Consider the following 21,869-nt stretch of genomic DNA (forward strand, 5'->3'; position numbering starts at 1 on the left):
CCTCCTCTTCTCCCAGCTTCACACTTTTCCTCCCTCCTGTCGGTGTCTTGGGTCACTTCCTTTTTGCACAAGATCGCGCAAACACCCGTAGATGTGCACACACACTCGCCTCTCTCTACATATTTGCTTTTCTAACACATCTTTATCTTCACATTTCCACTTTTCTCTCCCTCTCCACACTTTTTTACCCAATAGCTCTCTCGCTCTCTGGGGCTTTTTTTCTCTCTCTCTTCCAACACATTGGTACAGCCTCTCTCTCTCTGCTCTCTATCCTCCCTCCCAGATATACACACACATACACACACTCTCTCCCTCTCTCAGTCCTCATCTGCACCTCAGCACGGTAACTCGCTGCTTCGTTGCGGCTGCAGCGCAGAGTGGCGAGCGGCGACGGGGGTTCTGCTGGCTCTCCATCACCCTGTGACCAATCATAAAGAGCAAACAAGAAGCTGGAGGAGGAGGAAGAAGGTGGAGGTTGGTGGAGGGAGAAAGCCGAAGTCTCATCTTCCTCCCTCGGAGTCCAAGCAACCCCTGTCTTACTGACAGGAGGAGGAGGAAGATCTGTTTTCACACTGTCCTGACTCAGTTTGTCACCTCCAGCAGAAGTAGCAACCGAGGATGCACGGGGAAAGAAGAAAGTTCTCTCTCTTTGTAACTCAGCTCTGCGTCGATTATTAGGAGCCGAGGAAACTTTTTTCTAGGAAGGAGAGGAAGGGCGGGGGGGCGGCAGAAGGTCCTAAGGGAGAAAGCTCCCCTCGCCCTCTTCCTGCCCCCTTGTCTGCCCCCTCTGTCCACGCGACGCTGCTTTTCTATTTTGAGGGTGGGGGGGGTGGCATTTGTCAGGGAGAACAGCAGCGTCCCAAGTTCCCCGCGCCCCCCATGTGGCAGGAGGCTCTGTGGACCCGCGGACGCTACCTGCTGGAGAAGAGCGATGGGGCCAGCGAGGGGGCGGAGGGACCCGACGGCCTGGGGGACGGCGGCGGCCCCGGGTTCCAGGGCGAGGCGTGCCCGGAGGCGGAGAAGCCCCAGGACTGGCTGTACGAGTCGTACTACAGGATGAGCCAGCAGCATCCGCTCATCGTGTTCCTGCTGCTGATCGTCATGGGAACCTGCCTGGCGCTGCTGGCCGTGTTCTTCGCATCAGGATTGGTGAGTGCGCGGCGGCAGGCGTGAAGAAGTGTAAGTGCAGCACTTTGGAGGTGTGGTAGTTAAAAGCCCAGAACGATGAGGTCAGGAGGAGTTGAAGCCTGATAATAACTGCAACACAGGCAGCGTGCCGCTGCACTCTCCTCACGGAAAACTGAATGAAGAGAAGGACTCCTCCTGCATGTGAAATATGATATTTTTACATTTTGGGTGGTGCACTTTATTTTACTTCCCATATTTGGTCCAAACCCCCAACCAAACAACAAGCATATAAAATTAATTTTGCACCATGACTTTTGTTTTGCCAAGAAGGAAACTAGAAAATTGTGTGAAAGAGGAAAAAAAAACATGTTTCCAAGCTCAAGTTTATTTGTATAGAACATTTCTGTTCAAAGTACTTTATGTCATAAAAACACAGAAATAAAAAGTCAGAAAAATAACTTACAGTCGACAGTTGAGAAACCACATTTTAACAGGTACCATCATCACAACCATCAAAGCACATTGAATATATCAGACAGTGATCCATTAATTATGTTCAAAAGCAACTTTCCCAAAGTAAATTAGTGGCATTTATATATTTCTAATACTGTTTTGTTTGTTATTTCTGTTAACTTGACTTGTGCTCCTTGGCCAGGTCACTCTTGTGAAAGAGTTCTTAATGAATTTTTTATCTGGTTAAATAATATTTTTTAGGTTTTTAACATCTCAATTATTTCTTTTTTTTTTCCTGATATATTTATATTTATATATTTATTTATTTGAACTGCGTTGGAGTGTTGCTACTTTTAAAATGTCATTGTGCTTTTCTGCGCAATGACAAAGGATTTCTGATTGTAAATGTTTAATTAAAAAAACTAAACATTTAAGTGCAATGACTGAGTATTGTTTAAAAAAAAAAAAGTTTACATATGCAATGTGCAAGTCTAAACTGCAAAGTCTTGAGGTGAAAATTCAAATTATACATGTTAAAAGTAAATACTTTTGTGCTTAAACGGTTTCTAAATAATAGAGTGAAACCCTCTAAATGAACCAGTTCTTGTTCATATTGTTTCATTTTTTACAATAAAGGAGCTCCAGAAACAATTCTGGATTATCACAGCATACCGTTCTCTCTGCTTACGGTTAGGTTCATACCTGGCAGATTTTGATTTAAAATCCTCGTTTTTGACGAGTATCTCCCAAAGGACAATAACACTGGGTGCAAGGGGAATCCTTTTTGAGGAAAAAATGTTAACGTTCACTTTTTATCCATGAATGAAATGCAGAAAAAAAACATTCCTGCCCTCCTTAATAGCCTATTTTGGTATTACGGCAATCGAACACTTCTTCTCCACTAATTACAAAACATCACTATGACTTCCAGTCACAAGAAACAGATTATTTGACATTTTAAATCTGTCAGAGGTATGAATAATTTTGAGCCCAAAACACGTTGGGAGCTTTAAGTCGCCTTTTTCCTCTTATTTTGACGTTGGGAACATTTAAGTCGTGGCTAATCGCAGAACGTCCGTTGTCTTGCGGGTCTGTGGTGAACAATGCCAGAAGGCTTTAACTACAGCTTTTCCTGCCACAGTCTGTGAGGTCAGCGCTGCTCGGCTTTGTGAAACTCCCGATTTAATAAAAGCAGCAACCTCACCTCTCATGTAAATGAAACGAACATCTGTGCTGCCATTTCAGTTCTGTTTATATTTGCGACGCTCAGAGAGAAATCCTAAGCTACTCGTCTGCTGCATTCTGTCGGATTGGGCAAAAACAAACATGTTTATTCCTCCTGTTGTGACATTGTTGCGCTATTCTGACCTTTTATGAATAAAAACTCAAGCAAAAAGAAAAAGTATTGAGTTTTATTAGTTTTTCTTTTAAAGAGGAGCAGTTATCCCTGATCTTGCTAAGATAATACGTAAAGTTTGCCACATTTTGCCCTTTTTATTTAGATTTTAATACATTAACTCAAGCTAAACTAAAGTTGAGTTTAGTTTCAAATCTTTTTATTTGATATTTTCCACTCAAAACCAGTCGTCATTGATTAGGATTATGCCAAACAAGCAGATGTCCCATTTTTGTAAATAAGGACAGGAACTTTTTAATTCCTTTGTAGACTTTAAAACCAGCTATCTGACCGCGCCTGGTAAAATATCAACGTTAAAACTGATCTGGATCAGTTTGTCATCTTGAGTAGAATTTAAGAATCACATCCCATAAAGCGTACAGACTGTGGGTTTGACGGTATGTTGCTGAAAATTCTCTGTTTTGAAGCACTTGTTCCTCTAAAGCCTGCATGTCTCAGCGCTTTCATCCAGGCACATACTGGTTTTTAAAGCGAGCGTCCAGATCGCCTCACTCTTTTAGCCTGCAGGACGTGCTGGCCATCCAGAAAGTTCATTTTATACCCACTTAGGGTGGAAACGATTAATCGGGTTATTCGTGATGAAGCGATTATTGAAATAATTGTCAGCTAACTTATCGAAAACGATTAAAAAAAGGCTATTTTCTGATAGAAGAACACACTCAAAGCGTGTGTACACACTTTTGCACAGTTTTAAGTCAAAACTGTATAAAAACTACATACATTTTAGATTTAAAATATAAAAGAAAACCTTCGTCTGTAAATTTGTTCTACCCAGAATCAAGTGTTAACTTCACCTGGTTCAAATTCAGTATAAAATCTCTAATTATTAATCAGATAATCCAGAAAATAGTCATCAGATTATCCTTAATCTGTATTGATGCTATTTAGAGGTTTTCATATTTTTAAGTGTTTTTTTTAGATGCATCCTTTGCTACAAATGATACTCTAAAGAATAGCCTTTATTGCCTTTTAATTCAGTAAAATGTGTATTTTATCACTTTAAAAAGGAATGTAATTATTTGTTCATTTGTATTTCCAATATTGTATTAAAAAAAAAAGGCTTTAGCGGTTAGATGAATTATCTGCAGAAAGTGCAAATTGTTTTCCATTCGATAAATCGTCAGAATAATCGTTAGATTAACTGATTACTAAAATACCAAAGGAGAGCTGTTAGCTCATTATGAATTAGTTCTAGCCTAGAAAATATTTCTGAATACTCCTTCTCATTGTTTCCTGTGAAAAACATTTTACCGTTCCTGAGCACATTCTGCGGTTTACAAAGGAGAGAAACGAGTTGCTTTTTCATGAAGTTCCACTTGGTAATCCAATGATAGATTTATTTCCTGCTATTTCATTTCTGCAGAGAAGTTTTCAGTGACCTTTGACTCTGGAGTGCTTCGGTAAAACGTGAATATTTATGTAATCTGACTTTACCTTATCTGGCAGCAGAATGCGAAGCTTCATTAGCAACACGTTCTCTAAAAGTCAGAACATTACATTATTAAAGAAAGTTTATGAATCACTAATTTACACACAAACACAAGCAGGAAAGATTGAACTAGCTTCCAGTAATTACTCTATTATTACAACTCTTAAGCATCTTCAAGTATCTTCTGGTGGGAAATGTCTCTCCACTGGTTTTTATCCAGTCTCCATGGTTACCAACTGCTGCCCTGGCCAAAGCGCAGCACGAGAGTCAAAAAAAAAAAAAAAAAATTAACAATAGTCTCTCATTCTAGTGTCATTTGGCTGGTTTGTGTCTGTAAAATTACTTCCACTACATTCAAAACTAATTTATTTTTAGATTTGTAAAAACCATGGCAACTTTGAAGCATTGAAATGCGCAACCTTTTCTACCTACCATAGATAAGTTCGTACCTTCCAGGAAGATGTTTCCTCCTGGCTTTGATGGTTTAGAGTGATTTTTCTATCTTCTGCTCATAATCTAGAGCACGAAAATGTAGCTTTACGACAGTAATGTATGACATCTACCAGCAGGGAATGTTACATTAACTTTGGTTTAATGTAAGGAATTCAGAACCGAAATGAAGGGGAACAGAGCTTAAAACAAGATTACTGGAAAGTAACATAGAAATGATTATATTATGTCAGATTTTAGTCATTTTTAAACTATATTCACATTAACTACCAAGAAAAGACAGGTTTATCTGCACTGTGTTTCAGCAACAAGGCAAGTGCTTTTCATGATAAAAACATGAAACATCAGATAAACACAACATTGAAGTGGTTAATAATAATGAAAAACAATGGAAAATTGGAAAATTGAACTTCAGTAAATGGTATTCTAGTTCTTAATATCAAAGACAACACTAAACAAATGGGTTTTTAGCCTTGATTTACAGGAACTCCGTGTTTCAGCAGTTTTGCGGTTTTCTGGACGCTCGCTTAGAAGCCGATTGCTACTTCATGTTTGGTTCTGGTTCTGGGGAGGCAGAGCAGACCGGAACCAGAAAACTTGACAGGTCTGAAAGGTTGATACACTGACAAAACATCTTTAATGTCAGCAGCATTTCAATCAAGCATAAACTAACAAAAGTATTTCAAAGTCTGTCCTTTTGACTTTAGAAGTGGCTCCCTGTTTGTGTTTTTAGTCTTTGAAGGTTAAAAACCGGACCAGCTGCAGCGGACCAGAACAAAGGAGAAATGAACAGAAAGGCAGCGTTCCAATGTGAATATGTATGAAATTGTTTTTGCTCGCGGTTAGGAAGTGGATGTAGGAGAGAAAGCAACGTCAATGCGTAGGCGCCAAATGGCAAAAAGGACAGATTGACCTGAACCAGTGTGAGTCGTCAGGATAGACAATACTGTTTTTTTAAAAAAATGTGAAAAGCTGAAAAGCTGCAGGTTTCATTACAATCTAACATCTTGTGTGCCACATGACTCCCATTATCAACTACTGCACAGAGAGTTTTGCTTTTAGCGAGGGGATTGAACGGGATGGAGCCCATCGTGTGGGGGTTCGGGAGGGGCGGCGGTGTCCCTTGTGTATGGCTATGCGTGGCGCCATAAGTGGCTTTGAAGCACTTTGGATTGCAAAGACAGCCTTGCAGAGTGGATCTGGAGAGCGGGAGGAGAGTTTAGCTCGCAGCTGTGTGGGCGTCGGTGCTTTTGTCGAGTGAAAAGTGTTGTTTGGCGACAAACACTCAACTGCAAACATGAGCCATTGTTTCTCAAGTGCTGCTTTTGTGTTTTATGAAATGGTCTCACAAAGGAAGGCCCACTCAGAGCTGTGGTTGCTGATATCTCAAATTGATTGTTTTGCCGCTGGATGTTTAAGGACACGCCATGGATTTGTTCTGTCATCTCCACGTGTGCATCACGGGGCGTCAGCGTAGCACCTGGAGAATAGTCCAGAAGTGGTTTCTATGTTAATTCCAGAAAAGTAAATAGCTTCTTCTTGGCTGTGCTGTCATAATATTTAATCCCTTTAAAGTCACTTAAAGCAAATCGATACATTTTACTGGCCTGCTTCACCTACCAGGACCTTATTTTTTGCTTCCTATACAGTGCGACCTGAATCAAAAAGGCTACTCACACTGCAGGAAAATGCGACCCAAATCTGCTTTTTTTGTTGTTGTTGTTGCCCATAAACAACCTATGTCCAGCTTTTTTCACCGCAGCCCATTTCTGATCTTTTTACCCCCAAAAAATCCGATCTGTGCCACTTCCATAAGCGGAACTAAATCAGACACATATCGGATTGTTTTCAGTCTCGGTCTGAATGGTCATATCGCATTTTATATGGCTTTTGTGTCACTGACGTGAGACAATGCGTCAAAAGTGGTAAATCAGGACATTAACAATGGCTGAAAATTATGAAAGGAGTTTGTGTCACTGAAGGGCATCACATCAGAATCCCACCACTCATGGATTTGACTACACTTCCAAACAGACTTCTCTACAGAAGTTGCAATAGGTGCTCCACAAAAGGTCATTACAAGGTGTCCACACACCCTTGAAGCCTTAAATTTATTTATCTTAAATAAAGGACTTAAAATGTCCTAAATTCAAAAGACTAACACTAAAGAAAATATAAGTTAAATGTCCATTGGCGTCATCGTACTACTTTTTGTCCTTCTGGAATAACAGTGGTGTTGAATTGGTTGCTTGCTGAGGCGTGTGCATTTCTTACCGCTGGGCGCAGAAGAATGGCAGGAATAAATAATAGGTGGATTTGGAGTCGGTGGGGGCAGATGAAGGAGGGGCGGATGTTGTTGTAAGTTTTCTGGCTTTATCAAGGAGCCGGCAGGGACCCGACCAAAAGCAGAACTAAAGCTCCTAAAATTACAGCGCACTTTTATCTTTCTCCACAGATCTGGGCTTGAATGGGTGACTGTGGTATTTTTAAGAGGTATAGGCGCTGCCACCCATTATGCCGGTGTGTGTGTGTGTGGGGGTGTGTGTGTGTGCGTGTGTGTGTGTGTGTATGTGTGTGTGTGTGTGTGTGCGTGTGTGTGTGCGGACGTGCATCTGCGTATCTGTGTGTGTATCCTTTGGGTGAGTTTCTCAAGGGAAGTCTCGCATTTCCTTCACAAGCTTATCTGCAATCTTCAGGGAGAATGTTCCCCATTTTGCTTCTTTTTTTTTTTTTTTTCTGAAATTGCACGAAGTGTAACGTAACTGTTGTGTATGTGTTAATCTGTGGGTACACGATCTTTGGCAACATGCTCGCGTAATGACATCTCAAAACTCAATTTGACAGACTAATTGAGGTCAACACAACATCTGATAATGGTTCTCTGCAAATTTAAAATAGTTCCTCTTACTTGGGTGATTGATTGCGCGGCTGCTTTCTGTTGACAACGAGTTTCTGCCATCTTTGAATGATACGCAGCATTGTTTTCCAGTTTTACAGTCTGTTGATTTTAATGTAAAGAGAAAACCTCGGATTTTGTCTCAGCTCATTGACAGCTTGATGAATGCGCCGGAGAGTCTGGTTCTGTGCTGATGGATCTGACACAAATAAATAGAAACGGTAAATAAATCTGCTGTTCTGCACAAATTCATGAATTCTACTAGCACTGGAACTGAACTTTAAATCACAAATTAAGAACTGCCAGCATAAAGAAGGTCGACTTAAACATTTTTTTTGTCATAAACTGAAGATTAGAGTCACATGTTCTAAAAATCAAACATTTCAGGATTTTCATAGAGACGTTAAAACTTCATGAAGAGTTCATTTCTGACCTGCAGTCGGTAAAGCTCTTTGTGTTGTTTATGGAAATTGAGGTTTTTGTCTTTAAAACGAGTAATGCAAAGTAAAAGTGAAAAAATAGCACCCACATTAACCGCTATATCACAGATTTTTCACAAGAATGTTCAGAAAAAATCATCACCATCGTTGCTGTTTCTTTAAGAAGAAAAGCAATTCCAACTTATGACAAAAAAACTTAAAAAGATTTTGATTTTTACTGCTAAAACTTATGCATGACACACAAATAAGCTGGTGAATTAGTCAGGCTATCTGCTCAGGTAAACAGCCATCAGTCCAGGTTGATTGACCTGCTGCTTGTAGCTTAGCAACTGTAGTTTTTAGCAGGGTCACCTTAATAAGTGATGGATGGCCATCCATTAGTTTCCTCACACTGACTCTTCCAGTCTGTCACTGCTGCAAATGCTTTTATTTTTAAGGTACAGTAAATTTCTAATTACCTTTATTCATAATTGTATTTCAGGATTCTTTGGCCCAGAGGGGAAGAATCCATTACCTCAAACATCAGATTATGTTATCATTATGTTTATCTTAAGTACCTGTGACATTTAGAGGGAAAAAGCAGAAACATGGAATTCTGAGAACATTGTCCTGAATGGGAAGTTGTAGGATTGATTTGCTGCTGGGGAAACTGGTACAATCTGTCAAAGTAAGATGGCATCACAAGTAAAGATCATGTGGGAAAACTGGCGCAACATCTCACGACATAAACCAGAAGTTAGAGCTTGGGCAAAGACAGACAATGACTCCAAACACACCGGAAATTAGCTACAAAGTGGATGAAGACAAGAAAGTTACTTCAGAATGGAAATCACAAAGCCCTGGTGTGAATCCCACAACAAATCTGTGAGTGAAGCTGAAAAGGTGTTTGAGAGAAGTTGGGCGGACAATTCTGATTCGATTCCATTGAAAAATTTCTGCAACTCTTGTAAGAAGCCAGTAGAAGATACCAGAAAAGACTGACCCCATGACAAGCAGATTAAATGGAAATTCTACCAAGCACTAAGGAAAGGTAACGCTAAGAAAACACACTTTTATGAATTTGAATAAAATATTGGCAAGCAGAAATAATTTAGGTAAATTCAGTTTACACCTGTTTCAGTCATAGGCAGTAAAACAGTCGGCAGAATATTCACAGGCACGTAAAAACATTTTCCTCACACAAAACTGGGTTCTCTGTCAGAGAGATTTAATATGAGTCATTACAAAGCAGAAATATGTAATTTTTTACCGTCTTCCCAGCTTGATCTCCTTCAGATTTTGAGCGGTTTCGGGAGAATTCATTAACACTTCTCCGCACTTTGAATGGAGACGTTGAGGGGAAAGCTTGTTGATTATTGATGAATTCCATAACTGAAGAGGAAGACAGATTGAGGAAATCTGCCTCCAGCTCTGCTTCATCAGCCACAATAAATATTCAACAGGGACCCAACATGGAAAGTAAGGAGAACGCATGAGCTGCTGCGGCTCCATCACATCCTCCTGTGACAACTGTCTCCTTCCCCTCAACTTCTGACATAATTTGGTCTATTTTTGTCTGGTTGCTACTGAATTTGTGTCTCTTGGTGCTGCCACTATGCCCCCCCCTCCCCCCAAAGTCCTCCCTTTTCCGTTCTCAATAGTAGCTGGATGAAGCAGGCTTAAAAGGAGAAAAAAAGGGGGGGGGGGATTGATTGTTCTGGGTTACAATGCAGTACAATGTGGCGGGCAGACATGTCGAGGGAAACGGCATTAAACGCTGTCGCCGAGGGTGGGGTAAGCGGATTAGACGGGGCTCAATCAGAAATATGCAAAGTGCAGATGCTTCGTTTTTGTTTCCACAAATGAGTGAAATGCTTAACCCCTACCAAACCCCCACCCCAACAGTGAAGCCAGTGACAAATCCTTCACTTCCCTCTTGTTAAGGACAGCTGTGAACGTGTGTGCTTTTTAGAAGAATATCCGCTTTGTTGCGACAGGGAATGTCCTTGTGAGTGAAATCTTCTTCTGGGGGCTGTGGGGTACTTGCGGAGTGTTTGGTGTTGCTTACATTCTTGTTAGGATCCAATCTGGGCTCCGGTCTCCTCATTGTAAAAGCTGCTGTGGCGTCAGCAGCGACACCCCAAGGGATTCCTTTCCCAGACTGTGACTCATGCTGTCGTCTTCTGCACGGCGCTGCTACGATAGCAAACCGCTTCAAGTCTTATTTTGACTCAATGGAGCCGTTGGCGTTATCCTCGAAAAAACCCTGGAAGACAGACAACAGTCAAAATCGGTCGACGCGGATTCAGAGGCGCGGTTCAGCACGTCTCGTTATGTCTATTGTGACAAGGGCAGAAAAAGAAAAAAAAAATCAAAGACATTTCAATACCAAAGCTGATTTTCATTTTACTTTAAAATGACATGTAATCACACAGCAGCCTTCTAATTTTAGCGCTCGGGGCCTGTCAGCGTAATCATGACTCGGAATAAGTTAAAATGGTTTCCGTGGGTGTTTGGGCACAGGATGAAGCCTGTGAGAGTGCCACTGATGTGCTCGTGAAAGCTCTGTGCCTTCCTATTTTTTGCATTTGCTCTATAATTTACACATTTTAAAGAGGGCTAAAAAAAAAAAACACCAGGAGAGAACTTTTTTGGTACCTGGAAGAGTCCACTTTATTTTTAGCCTTTTGCTAGTTAGTGTGTGGTTTCCGAATCCTAGAGGAGACAGCTGGAGGGTTTATTTAGAAACTTTTTGCAGCCACCATTGGATTTCTAGTACCAATGGTGGCTTGGCCTGGAACTGAGTGAAAAAAATGGCAACACCCATTGGCAGAACAATGGGTGTTGTTTCTGTGTTTTTGTCACACTAAAGTCTTTCAGAAAATCAAACACATTTTCGCATCAGACAATGATAACCTGATTAAAAACAAAATACAGATTTTCACATGATGAGATTGAAAACCCAAGCCAACTACTTCCCTGCCATCAAGTTTTTACAAAAGCTAATGGGCTGGACACACAGGGAGCGAAACCATAGCAACAGACCAACGTCGTCGCCGCTCTGTGTAAAACCCATCAGTCGGGACAAGATTGTGACAACAGCGACAAAAATCAAGACATTTTTCAACTGTCTCGAGTCTTGTGTCACGTGTCAACGTGTACGAACTTTAAATTTCACAATCGCAAATTTTGCCGGCCGCTTTTATAAGCGGCTGTTGCCTAGTTTCACAAGTTCCATAGGAAATGAATGAGCGACATCACGTCCCATGTGTTAAGGACTTCCATCATCACTTTTTTATGCGTATTTGGAAGTATCACATCAGAAAAGGTTGATGGAGACAGTAAAATTCGAAATAACTTTACGCTTACTTGAGGTGGTTTTTGAATCTTCTGAAAAAGTTAGTGCGCTGAAGAGGAGGAAACACGCTTGCCGAAGAAGTTCTGATGTAGCGAACTCTCCCACCCACTAGTCACTAGTGGGTCTGTGCCTTACCAGAGGCACGACACAGAAAAATGCCTTTTCATGTGGTGTATTAAGTTTTACTCCAGAGGTCCACATACCTCAAGATTGGGATTCCCTAAAGTTAAATAGAAAGTTCTTCAACAACTTCATTTTGGAGGGTTTTTTTTCATTGTTTTTGGCTTTTCTTAAAACGAGTTAATGCGCTAGCATAAAGGGGAGGTGGAAACATATTTGCCTAGCGCTTCCATCCACTGGTGGGTGGAGGTACAAAACTCTGAAGAATTTCAAAGTCCATACCTCCAGTTCAGAGGGAAGGATTTCTGTATTTCCATGCTAGTTTGCAACCTCTACTTCCTGTTTATTACAGCTGAGTGAGGGTCAACATCTGACGAGATTACGTTTTGCGTAGCCTGGTGGATTCGCTCCAAATCAGTAGATGGAAACATTCGCATTTTCTTTCCTTCATTTTTTTGACACTTTAAAAATTCACTCAACATTCTCATGACAGTTGGATGGAAGCACAGCTAATAAGTCAAATTTACAACTTTCAATGTGACATCATTCCCAACTCCGAGCTCCGACTCTTTAGAGAAACTGAGAAATTCAAAATATAATTTCTCACAATTAAAAGCTAAGTGTTACTTCCAATTCATGGTTAACAAGCAGCAAAGCAAAGCAGTTGTTGCTGATATTTTTGTTTGTATGCTGTGAGATGAGAAGAGAGCCGTACAGATAAAACGAGCTATGCTGAGCTCATGGAGTACAGATGTCTGGTTCAATGTGAAGAGCAAATGTGTGTGTTAAGTCTGTGTGTGTGTTAGTGTTTGTGTGTGTGTGTTAGTGTTGCCAGCCTCTAAACGCTGACTCCAACGGTGCGAGTGTGGAAGTGATGCCGTAGCACATTCTCGGTGTCTGCCTAGCGATCTGGATGCCGTCTGTTTATCTGCTTTGTGTTTGGACTCTGTGGTCATTTATTCTGTCGAGCATGGCAGGTTCTCAGTGAAAAACACAAAGAACGATTTCAGACATTTTGCCGTTTGGCAGAAAGGAGCATTCAATTCAAAGCATTTCTTTTTATTTTATTTTTTTAATGTCGGTGGAGCTGTGGAAATTGTGCGAGGCGCTGTACGTAAACCTGCGTGACGTCATCATTTTGTTTCTGCTTCTTTATTTCTTTTTCCAGAACACAGAGGATCACCTGACGTTCCTGATCGCTGTGTCCACCGCCCTCTTCCTTTTCCTGTCCATCTTCATCCTCGTCTGCATCGAATCCGTCTTCAAGCGGATGCTGCGCCTCTTCTCTCTGCTGACGTGGGCCTGCCTGGTCACCATGGGTTACCTGTTCATGTTCTCCGGCGGCAGGCTGAGTCCCTGGGACCAGGTACTGGATCTGGCTCAGTTGCAGTTTATTTGTGTAGCACCAAAACACAACAAGCGTAGCCTCGAGGCGCTTCCCAGAAGTTGTTTCAGTTCAATCACACAAACACTCCAATTGATTCTGGTTGTCAGACAGTGCACTGAGCTCAGTTCCAGTTAGTTTAAAATGTTTCTATTTAAGTCAATTTTGGGACTGCCTCTGCGCTATGTGTCTTTCAAAAAAGGTTTATGCCACATCACAGCAATAAACTGCAATGTATTTAATTGAGATTTAACTTGATAGACCAACTAAGTTTGTTAGCAGATCTAGCAGTATGTTTACTGTTTTTGTTCAACATTTAATTCAAATCATTATGATTTAATTAACCTGTAACCACATTCAGTTAGCTGTTACTACCTGCGTTTCTGTTACAAAGGTGTGCAAATTATCTGTCTATATTCTGCTAATGTCAAAACAAAAAAAAAAGCACAATCTCTCTGGAGCCGGCTGCACGTTGTTTGAAAAAACCAAAAACAAACCATCACCCTTCTACCACTTCCTGCCGTCCTCTTGTTTGTTGTTTCCACCAGTAGCAACATCTGGCTGTTGATCACGTGACTCGTACGATGTGAAAAAAGTGTTTCTATCGCAGTTTCGCGCAATACATCTGTATCAATATGGCCGAAAAACCACTTGCTGTGTTTCTATTAACCTAATTTATTTTCTGAATTTAAATTTGAGCAATTCTACAGTTACTGGAAACACAGCCAGCAATAGTTTTCCTCCGCACAGCAGAAACTCATGTTTAGAGCTCCACTGTGGTCTCTTTTGACCAGAGCATCGTCTTCCACTCATGTATCGTCTACACTGCAAGGAGAACTTAAAATATATTTATTTTTCCAAAAATGAGTTTCTTCTTGCGACGTCAAAACCAGATTTGTGGACTAATAGTTGTCGGGCCGAGAGATTGGATGCGATACATCTAACCCTACTTTTGACTTCTCCACAGTTTTCTCCCTGACCTGCCGGCTCTGCTCCTCGGCCTTCGTGACGCTCTGCCTTTACTAATTTCTGACAAACCTCTGAGGCATTTACAGAACGGATCTGATTACGCTGAGATTTAATTAGACACAGTCAGACTTCATTTGCTAATAAGCTGACCTCTGACAACGCTTGGTTGGACTGGATTTTATTAAAGGTATCAGGGTCAAGGGAGCGGGATTCAAACACACCACATTCTATCTGGTGTTTCACGTATTGCATATGTTTCTTTTCTTACTGACTTTCACCTTGAGTTGCAGTGAAACTGACAGCAAACACTCTGAATTTACTATCTTTCGATTTAGGAGAACATTCTGGTTCTAAAAGACCCACAGAATCTCGTTATCAGTGTGAATTTGGTGCACTAACCGCTTTTGCATAAGTTAAAAAGTCATTTCCCCAAAGGTTTGCTCTACGATTTCCTCAAAATGAGCTCAGGCCCCAGCACCCTCCGAGTTCATCCCGCTCCGCTCCGTTCGTGTCCTGTGTCGTTGACCTTCGCTTCAGCAGACATGTTGACGCGTCGGAGCGGGATAAGCACTGATGAGGAAAAATGTTGTTAGCAATAAATCAACTCCATTAACTCTCCCTGTAAGCCGGTGCAGTCAGCAGAGTCGTTTATCTCGCCGGACTGAAAAGAAAAGGAATCCTTCTCTCTCTTTTAGAAGAGAGGAAATAATACATCTGCTTTGACAAGCTAAAATATCTGCGTTTTTTTTAAAAGAGATTTCTTTTGACTTCTAGTTTATTACTGCAAAATGTTATTAACTTGACCTTAAGTGTCTCACCTGTCAGGTTTTCTATTCTCTAAAGTCTGATAACACACGGTGTTAGTTAGGGGTAGCGATACAATATTTTCACGATACAATATACAATATTCTGGTCACGATACAATATGTATCACAATATTTGTTGAGCAATACGATTTGCTACGATTCGGTGCATTTTTACGATTTTCTGAAAGATTTTAGAAGGACAGAGTGATTTTAGTGACATTTTGTGTTCCATAAACTTGACTTTAGTTAACTGAAAACTGATTAAAAGCACCAACTACACAATACCTGAATCTGATTGGACAGTCTAACAGTCTGCAGCTGGACAGAATGAATCAAAGATACAGTGAGAGAATTAGTTTGTCATTTAATTCAGGTGGATTTGACATAAAACTCAAAAGTTAAGTTTAAATGGTAATCCAGGAGCAGAGTGGGGAGATTATCAGCCTCTGTAGACTCTCAATATGCCAATGATTGCGCTTATGTTTTTTCTTTTGGACACTGTGGCTGCATTTTGGAGTAAAAATGAAGCCACAAATGCAGTCTTTTGGACTATGGGGAAAAAGGCTTTTCTACCTTGGCTCCCAGAGTTAGCCGTGGCTGTAAGCTGCTTGGCTCCACCTCACCCCGTAGTGATCGACTCCCTGCAGCTACGCAGCGCCGCTATTCCCCTGCTTGGATCTCTGAGTACAGCGAATGCTACCAGTCGAAATTTGCATTAATTTCGCAATCTCACTGCTTTTGCAGCTGCTCCGTTCGCGGCGCTACTCCTTTCCGCTTCTACGTTCCGCTTCTCCGTTCCGCCTCTCTTTCACGGTTACTTGCGCAACTTTACTTCATTTCTCAGCAACAAAATACAGCCCATCGTTATTTATTGAAGATTTTACATTTACAAAAACACAGGAATCTAATGTTTCATTTCGTTTTGTGACATTTTAAAAGTATGGTTTACTAATTTTAGCATAACTCCGTTATACTTGGCCTATTAACACAATTTAAAAACTGGTGTGTAGTTTATAATGTGCACTTTAAGCTCAAGTTGAAAGTGAGACTGAGGGAGGCGGAGTCTTGCTGCTACGCCGTAACAAACTAGACGTTTAAAAGAGCTATAAGGCTATGGACCCCTATGGTTTAACGGATCGATACTCGCGGATGAAAAATCGATACTTTCCGAGGGTGGAAAATATCGATATATTTCGCCGAATCGATTTATTCATACAGCCCCAGTGTTAGTGATGACACTAATGACGATGATAATCATTATCAGGCAACTTGAGCTGTACTGATGAATCAATAAGCTGAAGGGAAAGTCCACCTGAAACATTTTGTTGGCAGTAATTTGGACTTTATTTCCACCAAATGTACAGTTTTATCAACTGTAAAGTTTAATATAAGTTGGATGTAGAGTTTGGCTATTCAGCAACATTGTAGGCACTGAAAGTTTCATAGAGTAAATCCAGCATATTTGATTTAGTTTATTTGATTAGGACAGTGCACATTAATCAACATTAGCACAATTAATGGGAGTGTAAATGCAGAGGAGTTTGCACTAAAGCTAAACTTCATTCTTCGTCCTAAGTCAAGTAAGCAAAAACAAAACACCTCACTGTGCGTTTCACAGGACAGAACACATGGTTGGTCCTACTAAAACAAATGGAAACATTTACATAAGAAATAACTGACAGACAGAAACAAGCTAAATAACAACAAGCAAAATGAAAGCATGGCACAACTGAAAACCAAGAGATTTAAACCGACAGGTTGGGCAAGAAAAGTATCAATCCTCTGGAGGAGCTGCAGAGATTCACAACTCAGGTGGGAGATTCTGTTTTGAGAGGACAGTTAATTCACACTTGAAAATTGCCGTTCACACGTCCACAGGCTCTCGCCGTCCAGTTCGACTGAATTGAGCAGTGTTCTATATTTCTGTTTGTTTAAAAAATTGTTGGAAACTAGTTATGATTTTCATTCTACTTCACAATTATTGTGGCAGACTAGAAAAAAAGCAAGTAAATTGAATCAATCGATCAAGTTTGTCTAGCACATTTCAGCAACAAGGCATTTCAAACTGTTTTATATCATTAAAACACACACAAAAAAGACAAAATTATAGAACTCAGTCAAAAATTGTCAAGAGCCATAGTCAAACATCAAAATGGCGATTCAAGGAAGTTACCAAAAAAATCCCAGCAAACAGTGATCCTTTAAACTTTCATGCAGCTGAATAGCTTGGTCAATTAAACTTAATGATACGTTTGAACCAGTTGCAGTTTTCTGGCCGATCACAGAGCTTTTTCCTGGCCAATTCCAATTTTGGACGATACCGATTATTATTATTTTTGACTTAAAAGTTGTTAAATATTGTGACAAACTTGCTACGTTGGTAGCAGTTTGTGACTATTGTTCAGTTTTCACATTTAAGCAGCGTCCGTCACCCAAAATCAAGAAAATTGGGGCTTATTTATCGGTTCACCCCAAGTTAGCAGGTATAAAACAAACTGTGATTCATTGCTAAGAGCTTTTTATCCGCCGTTTTTTAAGTGTCAGACAGAAAAATGGAGGAAAAAAAAAGAAAATCTAGCAAATCCCTCCAGTCTGGGAGTCAAACTCAACCTGGCTGCAGCAAAGAACTGAACAATCCTAACAGTGAACCCTGAGGAACTAAATTTATGGACTACGACATTTATTCATCCTTGAAACTAACAGTCAATAAACTTGTTGTACATTATCATTTTTCAACTATAGCAATTCTCTAGTGTGTAATCCGTCTAATTTTTCTTTTGCACATCCATTCCCCACTTTCCTGCACGCCGTTGCATATTCATGCTGGCTGTGTGTGTGTGTGTGTAGGTGTGTGCGTGCGTGTGTGTGTGTTTGCGGCCGTGCTTGTCTCGGCGCAGAATTAATTCTGTGTGTTAATGAGGCCTGATGAGAGCTGGAGGTGAGTAGATCAGCAGACAGACACATTAGTTTTCGCTGCCAGACTCCGTTACTCTCCTGGCTCTCAAGAATCCCATTTTGTCCTCATCTGGCGCCCTGTCTCCCACAATTCATCAAACCCCATTTTCAAAGCCGCAGACTTCTCCACCTGCCTCCGTTTCTCCTTGTAAATCACTCCCAACATGCCCAAATTTCCTCACTCCTTCCTTTTTTACTTCTTTTTTTTTTACTTTTACTTTGTCAACTCTCTGCTCCTTCTCCACGGATGGAGGTATTTTTATTGTCAGCCACCTGTGAGAGCAAAATCATTCTGCATTATTAATCACTCTATTCTGCTCCTATGACTCTCCTACTTACACATTTATACACTCCTGAAAGTTTTTCTACCGCTCTGATATTTCTATATATAGATGGGGAGACAAAAGCTACTGTTTTATTTATTCACAGGCTGAAAAAAACCCCAAACTAATCGAATATCTGTGAAAGCAGGTCAGCGTCCCTTTGACCTTCCGATGCAGCAGCTAAATGTTTCCAGGAACAGATTATCTGTCCAGGTGATCAGCTTGGTAACATTTTTTTTAACTCATATCTGTTTCTACAGAACAGTAAAAGCTTCAGGATGTTGGCGGGTTTTCTAAAATGCTTGCATGTCTCTCAGTCTTATAAATAATAGTAAAAAAAAATGTAGAAATGTATTCTGGTTTGAATCTTAAGGATATTTCTATTAGAATTCATCCATTTAATTTAAACCATGATACGACCGCCACCGTGCTTCACAGCTAAACTCTGACAGAGTGTTAAGAGTCTTCCGTTCCTAAATGAGCTTTCAAACAGTAAAATAAGTCAATGTGAAGTTACTCATTTGATTATTTTATTATTATATTATTTTACTTTTTTTGTTCAAGTCTATTTAAAAAAATTAAGAGCTTCTTTTGAGATTTTCCAAGCTTAAAATTCATCAAAAAATGTTTCTACAGCGCTAAAATATGTAGCATCGCAAAACAGATAATTACTAAAAATGCAGTGTAAAGTCAGAGATTGTTTTTTTTTTTTTAAATCCAGTATCAAGTTATTAAGGGTCAAGTTCAAGTCAAATCTCCAGTCTCTAATGGCAGAAATCAAGATTTTCTCATTAAATTGGTGACATTAGTGCAGCGCTGACCCCGCTCCACTGTACGTCAGGAACCCAAACGTGCTGCTCATGCCGAGGCGTAAAATTACCATGTGAAAATGTTCAGGTCTGTTAATATTCAGAAACAATTATGTGTTAACCTTAACATTTAACATTCAATTTAGCATGTAAAAGCTGCTAAAGTCTGCTTGTTGTTGTTTTCGGACCAGAAATGTAAACAGGCATTCATGCTCCAAGACACGTAAAATATATTTAAACCTTTTCAAATTTAATTTCTGAACAAATCTAACTAACATGCGTCTTTGTAACGACTAAGCTAACACCTGTTTATCCATGTTTTCATATAGTCATCTTCACCTCCATATATTGCACTAAATAGAGTTGTTTTCTTCTCTGAGCTGCAGAGTTTTTAAATTGCAAATAAATTTTTTAATTCAAAGTTTAAGTATTTCTCTCAAATATAAATAAATAAATAAATAAATAAATAAATAAATAAATAAATATGAAATTTAAGGTATAAATTTCAGCCAAATGAACAGTGTGGTAAGTGAATGAATGTGTGTTAAACACCTGAAAAAACAAAGCAGGAAGTGCTTTTATTTTGATATTTGCCTCCAGAAGCATCTTGAAGATACAATTCATGTTAGCTACAGCTCATTATGAAGCTACAGCTAATGTGAAGCTACATTTTAACTAAAACTTATTATGAAGTTAACATGAAGCTACATGTTAGTCACAACTTAATCTGAAGCTACATCTTAGTTACAACTTATTACAGCTAACATGTAGCTTAACATGAAGCTACATGTTAGCTGTAGCTAACATTAAGTATAATAAGAACCAGATCTGTAAATCTCTACCAATTGGTACAATAAACAATTTAAAAAAGTTTGTTTTTGTTCTCGTCACAATTTCTCAAATGGAATAAAATTGACAGGGAGTCACATTTTTTCAACTTACTTTTTCACTTGTTTTGAGGTTTTCGTTAAGGAACAATCGGAGTGGCGCGGGGGAGATAACGGAAACGGAAAACCGACCAAAGCAAAAGCCACACTTGCAGGAGAGCAGAAGTCTGGTGAAAGGAGCGCAGTAGAAATACATCCCGCTCTCAGTGGGTTGAATTGATTGTGATTACTTGGAGAACAGCGTGTGTGATGGAGCACACAGAGCTAATAACAGAGAGAGGCGGGGGGGAGAGAAAAGAGCGGAACACAAAGAAAAGGCACGGACGACATCCGCCGGTCTCTGCAGCCAGTCTGTCCTGACCCCTCTGACCGAATGTGGACAGACTCAAAAATATATATATAAAAAAACTACCTTCCATATACACAGCTCAACTATGTCTGCAATAGGCCGTTTATCATGGCCCTGCTATAATTTTGAGGGCAGATTGAAGAACATTTTCACACCTGGTACCCTCCAACAAGACACAAACACATTTTCCTGTGCGGACTTGAAAACAAAAGTGAGAGTTTACTTCTTAAAAAAAAATAAAAAATCTGCTACGCCTCATAAACGTCTAAAGCGAGCGGAGACAGACTTTTTTTTTTGTTTTTTTTGTTTTTTTGATGTAGGTATTCAGGTGTACATATCTGTGTATTTGCTTCTTTCGTCTGGAGCCCACAGAAGCGCTCAGATAGAGACGGAGAGGAGAAGGAAAAAAAAGTAATGGAGGAAGCAGGAGAGAGATGGTGTCTGCAGCTCCCATCACAACGCGTTTGAAGGTGTATTAGGATTCAGGTTGGAGTGTGGGGGAGATGGAGTGTGTGTCTTGCTGCCTGTGTGTGTGTGTGTGTGTGTGAGAGAGTGTGTGTGTGGTAGATAGAGGCAGGTGATGCAACTGAAATTGGACCACCGCTCTCAATTCCACGCGACCGCTCAATCGGACCGGATGTCGCTCACTCCGGATGATCACGGGGTTGTTATAGTTTTAAAGAGAGGAGCCTTTCCAGGATTAGGATTTGAAGGTTATCTCAAAAACACAAACGAGTTTGAAAGCACAGCATTCGCCGAGATGTCAGCATCCTTCCTGTAGTTGGTTCCCCTAGCAACAGAAGGTCTGAGCCCACACAAAACATCTCTCTCTCTCTTTCTGTGTGTGTTCTTACTGTTCAGATCTTCTTTTAGAAGGAACTAGGTCAGCCAAACAATTGCTAAAACCCAAATGTTGACGACACATTTCGTTTTTTTTTTTTTAAGAATTTGCTTTTTTCGGCGTTAGTGGCCTTTATTTGAAAGTGTCTGAAGGGAAGTTAGCAAATGAACCGGGAATCGAACTCGGTACGGGCGGCGTCGAGGTCAATAGCTTGTGTTTACGCGCTAACAGCCGCGTCATTCGACTACAGGTTTCTAGAACTTTCTTTTAATTTAAAATGGCAGTGACCTGTAAGACGCGTTGGGATGTAGAGGCTGTCGGCTTATTTTAGGTGCCACTTCCAGTTGAATCCTGTGTGCACGCCGCCGACCCGAACGACAGGAAGTTAAAGCGGGCGGCAGGAAGGTCACAGTTCACCTTGTGAGTCTGCTGTAGCTGCGACCTGAAACGCCACCATAACAGGAAGGGCAGGACAGACCGCCGGCTGAGGTGGAAGTGAACGGAGCAGGAGGTTAAACAAGGAGGTGCCGTTAAGAACGACACACTTATCATATCTCGTTTGCATTTACAAAGAGAAACATGAGATGAATTTAGTCAATTTTTGTACATATTTTAACTTGTATTTTAGGTGTTAAGAGCTATGTAAGCCACCCACGCAGCTCAACTAAGTTATATCAGGTTTGACATTTTGGTCTTGGATCTATTTCTGTGGAAGCGATTTCTGCCCACACAGCTGTGCTCTGTATTTAGACAAACATCAGAACAATATACATAATCAGAATGTTTGCTGGCATTCATGTGCTTGTGTTTTTTAAACTCCATTATGGGACTTGTGTTGTAATTACTAGTATCACTTGCAATTTGTGCACAGCCCTC

The 21,869-nt window shown here is 40.4% G+C and overlaps 1 protein-coding gene across 2 annotated transcripts in view; it reads left to right on the forward strand.

Annotated features, from left to right (window-relative positions):
- Positions 1 to 352: 352 nt before the first annotated feature.
- Positions 353 to 21,869, forward strand: part of adcy2b (adenylate cyclase 2b (brain)) — a 71,719-nt gene continuing 50,202 nt past the window's right edge. The window contains exons 1-2 of one of the 2 annotated variants that reach the window (XM_008421438.3): positions 353 to 1,149; positions 12,839 to 13,036. In XM_008421438.3, the coding sequence (XP_008419660.1) occupies positions 880 to 1,149; positions 12,839 to 13,036 (468 nt within the window). In that variant the 5' untranslated portion in view covers positions 353 to 879. The remainder of the gene's footprint in view (positions 1,150 to 12,838; positions 13,037 to 21,869) is intronic. The other variant, XM_008421437.3, reaches the window with a different exon arrangement.

Source organism: Poecilia reticulata, chromosome 11 (assembly GCF_904066995.2).
Source record: "Poecilia reticulata chromosome 11, P_reticulata-male-v2, whole genome shotgun sequence".
In the NCBI taxonomy this organism is placed as follows: domain Eukaryota; kingdom Metazoa; phylum Chordata; class Actinopteri; order Cyprinodontiformes; family Poeciliidae; genus Poecilia; species Poecilia reticulata.